Below are 9,217 nucleotides of genomic sequence, written 5' to 3'. Positions count from 1 at the left end.
GCGGGCCCAGCCGCTGCTGTGGCGTCAGGGCGCCCATTCGCCTGAGTGCACGGGCACTCTCCGGAGACCGGCCGGAGAGAGAGAGAAGAGAGCACCCCCGTGGGGAATGGTGCGCTCTAGCCCCTCCGCACTCCCCACGTTTCCAGACTTTGGGTGCACAGGTGCGTGCGCAGCGTCAGCCCGTGGGACCCAGGTCTCCTACCCAGACACCACCAGCCCGTCAGCTGAGGCCGCACCTCTCTCACACCCCTCCCCTCCAGTGCCCTCTCACTGCCCGGCCCTGTCTGGACAGGACGTGACGTGTCGTCATGGCATTTTTGCCATTTTTGAAAATGACGTTTTTCATCACGTCTTGTTTTTGCAGAAAGTGTTGCCGTAGGGCGTGCGTGGTCATCGTCTCAGACCCCTGGCTGTGGTGGGCCCAGCCTTTGCTTGGTTGTGATGACTCCGGTGGTTCTGTTTCGGTTTTCAGGTTTTCTCTGTGGGGTGCGTGCACTTGCTGGGGACAGGGAGAGGGAGAGTAAGAAATCACCCCCAGGGAGACGGCCACTCTGCAGCACTTCTCCATCCTCCTCCTGGGATTTCGGGCACGCACGCCCACTCCCCACGTGCCCAGTGTGATTCCTAAACCGCTGGGTCAGGCTCAACCCGTGGGCAACCATGTGGGAGCGCGACGCCTCAACCACCATGCCACCTGTTGGCCCCAACCTTGGCAGGTGTTTTTTTCCCCTTTAAGTTATTTATTTTATTTTATTTTTTATTATTATTCAATTTGACGAGAGAGAGACAGAAAGAGAGGAAGAGAGACAGAGAGAGGGAGAGAGAAAGAGAAAGCAGGCTCCAGGTTCAGGTCTCGAACCGCAGTCTGCCATGTGGGAGTCCAGCGCCCCAGCCTTGGCAGCTCGGAAGAACTGGCCTGGTGTTTTGTGTGCATCCCTCAGTCAGGGCTGCCTGATGCCTTCACAGTGAGGCTGGGCTGGGGCCCTGGGGTCAGCCGAGGCAGAGTCACTGTCGCATCCCTAGGCTCTGCCGAGTCCTGCCCAGAGCAAGGTGGGGCCGCCGTGGTCGTCCTCACAGCGAGGCAGCCGCTGGGACAGGTCCCGCCCTGCCAACACACCTCACCGTGCACAGCTGCACCGCGGGGGTGAGCCGGCCCTGGGCCAGGGCTCGTGTGACCGGGCAGGTGTCCTGGCTCTTGTCTGAGGTGAGCCCTGGCGTCACGCGGCTGCCTCAGCGCTGTTAGGGTGTCGAGCTCCCGCCTCGACAGGAACCAGGAATGGACAAGACGCAGCCTCTTCTGCAGTCCGGGCTGGGCCGCGACTAAGGTGGGGCCAGCTCTGGAGTGGAGGGAACTGCCCTGGGGTGGGAAGCCCCAGCCGTCACCACCACGTCCAGTGCCAGCTGGGAGGTCGTGCGTGTCTCCCCACACCTGGGCGAAGCACACAGGTCCCCAGAATTAAGCAGAGGCAGGAGGGATGCAGGTGCTGGTGAGAGGCCTGGCAGCGGGGAGGTCGCCGCGCTCGAGCCCTGCTCCCTGGGTACGCGTCCCTGAGGCTGTCCCTGCCACGCAGCGACCCTGTGGGACACGCCCCGGCTCAGGTGCCCTGCTCACCAGGACCCGCCTGTGCCTGCCCTGCGGCTCACACTGCTGTGTCTGCTCCCCAGCTGGCAGCCGCCCTTCTGGAAAAGGAAGCCATAAACTACGAGGACATCGAGGCCCTCATTGGCCCGCCGCCCCACGGACCTAAGAAGATGATCGCCCCTCAGCGATGGATCGATGCCGAAAGGGAGAAACAGGACTCTGGGGAAGAAGAGGCAGCGCGGCAGCCCCCGCTCTGAGGGCAGCCATCCCGGCCCACGCAGCCGGCCTCCCTCGGTCCCGCATCTTCTCACTTGAGCTGTGAGCCCTTGGTGGTCTATGCCATGGCCCCAGAGATGGCTCATCGACCTCCCTGTGCATGGCTAGTAAATCTCTTGGCAGAGAGAACTGACCTTTGCTCTCTCCTGGGGAAGGGGAGGGTACCAGTCCTCCTTACGAGCATCCGTGTGACAGTGCCTGAGTCCCCAGGGCCGTAGACACCACGAGAGCCGTGCACACTCAGACTGGACAGGTCCCCTGTTCACGCCCGAAGCCTGTGCGTGGCCCGTCCCAGTCCCTGCAACTCCCCAGAATGTTAACGGCCCCACAGCGAAAGGGTCCTGCGAGCTGGCTGTCGCGTCCTCACTGGGCTGTCGATTCAGTTACCACCACCAGCTGCTGTGTGGACGGGTGCGAGTCGAGACCACGTCCACACTGCATGGGCGATGCGTGGCCTTTCCTGCGTTGAGAATTGCCATGACACTTGACTAACCAGTTCTGTGGATGGCAGGGCCAGCTCACAGGACACTGTCCGGATGTGATTCGATTCTTGGAGTGGCCAGGCGAGTCCCTCTGTGGGAACCTGGGGCCCCGACCACATAGGCACAGAGATTAGGCCCACAGTGGGCTCAGCTCACTGTCGAGGGTGACGTGCTCCCGGCATGCCCTCCCTGTGTGGTGTGCGAAGAGCCTTCGTGACGGTCACGCTGGCAGGTTGCTGTCTCTTGTGTGGTGCCTCAGGAGAGCGGGCCAGGCGTGCTCCTCGGGGCTGCCCTGACAGGCCTTTTCCCTGCCTTCCAGCGGCCGCCTCTGCTGTGGAGCACACCCAGCCGAGTCTGGCACCTGTGACCACGTGTGCCCTGAGCCAGCACAGTCAGGGCCCGCAGAGCGGAACAGGGCATCGGCACAGCAGAGCCTGCCTCCCCAGCGTGCCAGTGAGCGTGTGCACCTCGGGGCTCCAGATCTGTCACAGCCCGCACTTGTGCTCACACACAGGTCTGAGCGGCACCTCGGCCCGCTGAGACCGCACTGGCCCTTACACTCCCGGAAGGTCCCGGAGGCAAAGGGGCTTCAACAGTAGCACACGGCCTCTGCAGCCACTGCGCCATCCCCGGGGAACATGAGAGGCCCCTAGGACCACAGAGGAGCCAACCTGAGGCCTGAGCACCCACCCCAGCCAGCAGAGCCAGGGCAGTGAGGCCTGACGGGGCAGGAGAATGAGGCCGTCTCGTGTTCTTTAAGTAGGTAATGTACGTTTAACACACAAAGCCCCACAAGGCCATCAACTACTGAGTGTGGCCAGACAGTGGCACAGCCGTGAAACGCAGTGCTCGTGAGGCAGCCTGGTGGGAAGCTTTCCAATGCATCTGGAGACCTGTTTGCTGAGCGCGTGGTTGCCTGTGCTCTGGGGCCGGCTGCAGCTGGGGGCCACCCCATTAGGGGGTGCTGTTGCTTTCTCTTTTTCTCTCAGGAAAAATACACCATAAACTTGGAAAAATTTTGGTTAAGAATAGTAAAAGAGGGCCAGTCCCATGGCCTAGTGGTTAAGGGAGCTGGAACCCACATAGCCAACTGTGGTTTAAATCTAGCCCCAGAGGCTTGGAAACATGTGTTCCCAGAACCCTGACTGGGGAAATGGGGGAGGAGGGGTTGCAGAGTGACTGTGCCCGCTGGGGGTGGGGGGGTCTTTCCTCCCCTCCCTCTCTGGCAACCATGCATCTTCTGGCTCATGAAGGAGATGCATGGTTGAAGTTAAAGGAGAAGAGTTAACTTCAGTTCTGAAACCGTCGGCTTGTTCTCCACTCTGACCCACGTGCATCACCAGACCTCTGGCCAGCTCATAGCGGTGCTCGTTCTCACCGACAGCGTCTCGTGCCGGCAATTTCTGCTTGGCCCAGGTCTAACTTCTGTGCACACCGTGGGTTTCCGAAGCACAGGCTGGACGGCCGCCCTCCCGTGATGGGACCTTGCTCACAGCTGCTGCTCCTCCCTGTACTTGCCGGCCCGTGCACAGGGACGGACACTGTCAGAATGGAGACTCTCTTTGCTTCTGTGATGGCCATAAAAACATTAAGATTGGGACCAGCAGTGGGCATAACGGCTATGTCGCTGGACTCCCACGTAGTCGACCGCGGTTCGAGTCCTGGACCCCATGGCTTAAATTCTCACCAGGCGCATGTGTGTGCGTGCCCAAGATCCCGAGAGGAGAATGGAGAAGGGATTGCGGCATGGCCATCCCCCCTGGGGGGTGATTTCTTGCTTTCTGTCTCTGTCTCTTTCTGGCGAGCGCACGCACCCTATAGCAAAAACCTCTCCCCTCCAAAAAAAAAAAAAAAAAAAATTAAGATTGTCTGGAAAGGGTTTCGAAGCTTTAAGACAAGTCGTTACTGTTTTGGGTTTTTCTTTCTGTCATAGAGTGTGTGCTTCCCAGAGGGGTGGCGTCTCCTCCACGCTCCTCTCAGGATTTTGGGCACTTACGCACATGTGCCTGGCATGATTCCCGGGCCACCGGGTCTGGGACCTGAACCACGCAATCGGCCACGTGGAATGTAGCACCTTAGCCTTTACAGTCCTTCGGAAGAGTCCATGACCCTTGGGAGGTCAGCACCAGCAGGATGTGAGGAGCAGGGCGAGAAGAGGGCAGTGCAGGTGCGTTTGGGGAATCCAGAAGCCCCTGCCAAGCACACACCTCCCATCCAGGCCGTCTGTCCGGGGTCCCTGGTTCTTGGCCGAGATGCACCAGATGCATTAACTGACCTTTCCAGTAACCTCTGCACACCTAAACAGGACAGGTGCTCTCAAGGGGAGTTATGCCTGGAAGCTAAAGACCTTTTTGTTTAAGAAGTTTTTGTTTTTGTTTTTGTTTTGCCTCAGGGGAGCGTGCACTCACCAGAAACGGGGAAAGTGAGAAATCACCCCCAGGGTGGATGACCACATCACAGTCCCTCCATTCTCCTCCCGGGACCTCGGGCACGCTCAGACATGGCAGTGTGATTTTTAAGCCACCGGCTCAGGGACTCACAGCCGCGCACACCTGTGTGGGGCCCCTCCGCATAACCACTACGCCATCTGCTGCCCTGCTGACAGTCTTTAAAAACCCTTGTGGGCCAGCAGGTGGCATGGTAGTTGAGGTGCTGGACTCCCACATGGCTGACCACGGTTTGAGTCCCAGACCTGGCAGCTTGCTTTCTCACTGTCCCTTTTTGTCTCTGGTCAAATTAAAATAATTGTAATAATAAGTAAAATTGAATAAGTCATTCTTTAGAGAATTACTTTATTTACTAATTTTAATTTTTTAAAAGAATTATTTACTTAATTTTATTCATTCATTCAAATCTGACAGAGACAGACACAGAGAGAATGTGAAAGCCACCAGGTCCGGGACGTGAACCGTGATCATCCATGTGTGAGTGTCCAGCAACTTAACCACCACGCCACCTGCTGGCCCCCTAGTATTTATTTTAATTTGACCAGAGAGGGACAGAGTAAGAGAAAGTGAGAGAGAGAGGGAAAGGGAGGAAGCCCATCGGCCGGTCTGGGACTCGAACTACAGTCAGCCGTGTGGGAGTGCTGCACCCTTAGCACCATGCCACCTGCCGGCCCCAAAATAAGTAATTTTTTAAAAAGAATTATTTTACTCAACTTTATTAGTTATTATTATTATTTCCCAGTTTCATCAGAGGCAGAAAGTGAAAAAGCAAGCCACCAGGTCCAGGACTTGAACTGCAGTTGGCCACGTGGGACCTTTAACCTTTAACCACCATGCCACCTGCCGGCCCCAAAATAAGTAATTCTTTATAAAATGAAACCTTCCACCAGCCAAATCTGTATGAGAACTGCTACTTTATTTTTGGTTCTTTAAAGAACTAGTTTCAGCAGAATTTTTTTTTTTGAGAGTTTTTTTTTTTCCACTATAGGGCGCGTGCGCTCACCAGACAGAGACATAGAGACAGAAAGCGAGAAATCACCCCCCAGGGGGGATGGTCACGCCGCAATCCCTTCTCCATTCTCCTCTCGGGATCTTGGGCACGCACGCACACGCGCCCGGCGTGAGTTTTAAGCCACCGGGTCCGGGCCGCGAACCATGGTCCACTACGTGGGAGTCCAGCGACAGCCATTACGTTAACTGCTGGTTCCCGAATTTCTTTTTTTTTAAGAGAGATTTTTTTTCTGTAGGGAGCTTGTGCTTGCTGGAGTTAGAGACAGAGAAAGAGGGTGAGAAGTCGCCCCCAGGCAGGCAGTTCCTCCATTCTCCGCAGGATTTGGGGTATACACGCACACGCACCCGGTGGGAGTCTCAAGCTATTGGGTCTGGGATTTGAACCGCAGTCAACCATGTGGGAGATCAGCACTTTAACCACAACATCATCTGCTGCCCCCCCCTTTTTAAAGAATTAATTTATTATTTTAATTCACTAAACAGAGCAAGCGAGAAAACAAGTCTCGGTCCATGACTCAAACCAGTCGGCCATGTGAGAGCGCCTTAACCACTACTGCAGTTACGGCCTCAGTTTTCAGCAGAATTTATCGTGGCTTTTTCTGCCCTGATTTTTACACTTTTCAAAGGAAGGCTGTGTCTGTGTGGCCGGATTCTGCAGTTTGGTCGACTTCTGCCGAGTGAGGGCTTCGAATCACAGCTTTGCCGCCTGACCATCTTGATTCTTAGCACCTCTTTTTTTTTTCTAGATTTTTAAAAAATATATTTATTTTAATTTGACCAGAGAGGAACAGAGCCAGCGTACGAGAGAGGGGAAAGTAAGAAACCAAGCCTCCAGGTCTGTGACGTGGCCAATGGTCTGCCATGCGGGGGTCCAGCGCCCTTAACCACTACGCCACCTGCCGGCCCGACTCTTGGCACCGTCTAAGTTGGGACTTCTAGCCTGTTTCCCTGCTGCATGTCCCAGGGCAGCATCTTCTTTTCAATTTTCCAGGGGGCGTATGCACTCACCACAAACAGAGTGGGAAAGAGAGAAAAAGGAAGAAAGCGCCCCCCCATTCAGCCACCAGTGGCATAGTGGTTAAGGTGGCTGGACCCCACATGGCCAACTGCTTGATTTGAATCCTGGACCCAGTGCCTTGAAAACACGCAGAGCACAGGTGCACACATGCCCAAACCCCAAGAGCAGAATGGAGAAGGGGTGCATCATGGTTACCCCCATGAGGCTGCTTTCTCACTGTCTGCAGTGAGCACACGCAAGTGTAAAAAGAAAGCACACACACACACCCCCGCACAGGGAGTCGCCACGACAGAATCCTCTTCATCTGTCCCTCTTTCCGGATTCCGGGCATGCGTGCATATGGGCCTGCTGTCCTTCAAGCTGTCAAGTCCAGGACTCGTAAACAGTTGCCCACGTGGGATCCAGGTCCTTAATCACCACCCCCAGGGCAGCATTCGAATTGCAAGCAGCTGGAATTTAGGTGGAAATGGGTTAGGGCAGTTAGAGTTGACCCGAGTCAGCGGTCTGTCCAGAATATTCAGTAATGGAGACAGGGGTGTTGGTGGTCACAAAAGTTATCTCTGTCCCTGGTGGGAGCACTGAAAGGGGCTGAGAAGGGGGAGGCCAGGGCAAGCGTCTACTCCACAAACCTTTTCCCGTAGCTGTGCTGCAGTTACACTCAGAATGGAGTGGGTGCGGCTCGCACCCGCCCCAGGGGACAAAGCCACTGTGAAGCCGGGCGGGTTTCACCTCAGCTCTGTGGTGCACCGTTCACTTCCCAGCCCCTACCTTGCTGAAGGTCCTGCCCCTGCTCCCAGTCAGGCCCCCAGGAGGGAAGCCGTGGTGTGGTACCGAGGTGCCCCGCTGGCCCTGATCCCGCGTGCTGGGCCTTCGCAGGTCACCCTGCAGCAGCGCGGCCAGGCGAGTGCAGGTGCCTGGCCCAGGCAGCTCAGCCCCCATCCTTTTTTTTTATTTTTTTGGAGAGGTTTTTGCTATAGGGTGTGTGCTTTTGCAAGAAAGGCAGAGAGAGACAGAAAGTGAGAAATCACCCCCCAGGGGGATGGCCACGCCGCAATCCCTTCTCCATTCTTCTCTCGGGATCTTGGGCACGCCCGGCATGAGTTTAAACCACCGGGTCCAGGACTCGAACTGTGGTCGACTACATGGGAGTCCAGTGACATAGCCATTACGTCAGCTGCTGGTCCCTAGACCCCCTCCTGACTCTGGGCCGCTGACAGTTAACGGTCTGTCTCTGGAAAAGGACAGACTAAAGCAAACGTTACGTGTTAACGTCACATGTACAGCCCGTGCTCGCCAACAACTGCGGGCAAGCAGGCCGGCGGTGCCTGCTCCGTGGTCGAGCACACTCGGACCAAGTGGGAGAGCCGGGTCCCTCCCGCGTTGCTAAGTGCAGTCGTGAGGCTACGTGTGCTCTTACGCGTCTTTCCCAGATAATACGTTGTAAATTCTGAGTCTCAACCTGACTTTTTAAAGAATTAATTTTATTTATGCATTCATTTTTTTAATTTTTAAAAATCTGAGCAGAGAAAAGTGAGCCACCAGGTCTGGGACTTGAACCGTGGCTGGCCATGTGGAAGTGTCCAGTGCCTTTGCCACACCACCTGCTGGTCGCACAACCTGATTTTTTTTTTTTTTTAAGAATTATTTTATTCAACTTATTTTCATTTGGTCAGAGTAAGTAAGTAAGAAAGCAAGCCGCTAGGTCCAGGACTCGAACCGTGGTCAACCCTGTGGCAGTTAGCCACCACGCCCCCTGCCGCCCCTTACCCCGATTTTTCTAACACGCAAGCCTGTCTCAGTGAGGCGGAGAGGGCCTCCAAGTTTCACGTGTCATGAAATTCCTGCCGTGCACACGGCAGGTATGAGCGCGCATGCCCACTCCCGGGCCCAGGCCGAGCCCCCGCAGCCCTGGCGTGGCGCCGACTGTGCGCCTTACCCCCCGCGCAGGGCCGGAAGCCCCGGGCGGCTCCTCCGGCGGAACCAAGCATGCCGGTCGCCGGCGCGCACGGACCAGCTCCGTGCCGCACCCGGTGTCCCGGGCGTCCATGACTACGGGCCCGGCGTGGGGAGGAGCGTCGCTGAGACGTCACTTCCTTTCAGTGCTGATTGGTCAGGACTCCCCGCCACCTCTGATTGGCCGGGCCGACAACCATCCCAGTTTGCTTTGCGGTGTCGCTTCCTTTCCGCTCGGCCGTTCTCCCGCAGAGGTGAGTGAGCGTGGTGCTGCCGCGCGCTATCGGGGTCCATCGCCGCCATCGAGCCGTGGAAGGGCCTCGTGGTCGCCGCGGACGGGTGGCCAGGGATGGAGGGATCGGGACGCAGATCCGCGGGGCGCGCGCGGCCGGCCCGGGCGCTGACTCCCTCCCTGCCCCCCCCGCGCCCTGGCCGTCGGCAGCCATGC

The 9,217-nt window shown here is 56.9% G+C and overlaps 1 protein-coding gene across 1 annotated transcript in view; it reads left to right on the top strand.

Annotated features, from left to right (window-relative positions):
• Positions 1 to 1,991, top strand: part of SPG7 (SPG7 matrix AAA peptidase subunit, paraplegin) — a gene marked incomplete at its 5' end in the record, with an annotated part of 48,596 nt that extends 46,605 nt beyond the window's left edge. Inside the window, 1 exon segment of the mRNA XM_014589354.1 lies at positions 1,666 to 1,991. Coding sequence (XP_014444840.1) covers positions 1,666 to 1,839 — 174 coding nt within the window.
• Between the last annotated feature and the right edge of the window lie 7,226 nt (positions 1,992 to 9,217).

The sequence above is a fragment of the Tupaia chinensis genome, unplaced genomic scaffold (assembly GCF_000334495.1).
Source record: "Tupaia chinensis unplaced genomic scaffold, TupChi_1.0 Scaffold000355_1, whole genome shotgun sequence".
Lineage (NCBI taxonomy): Eukaryota > Metazoa > Chordata > Mammalia > Scandentia > Tupaiidae > Tupaia > Tupaia belangeri.
The sequence above is the reverse complement of the archived record's forward strand: the minus strand, read 5'-3'. Positions and strand labels throughout refer to the sequence as shown.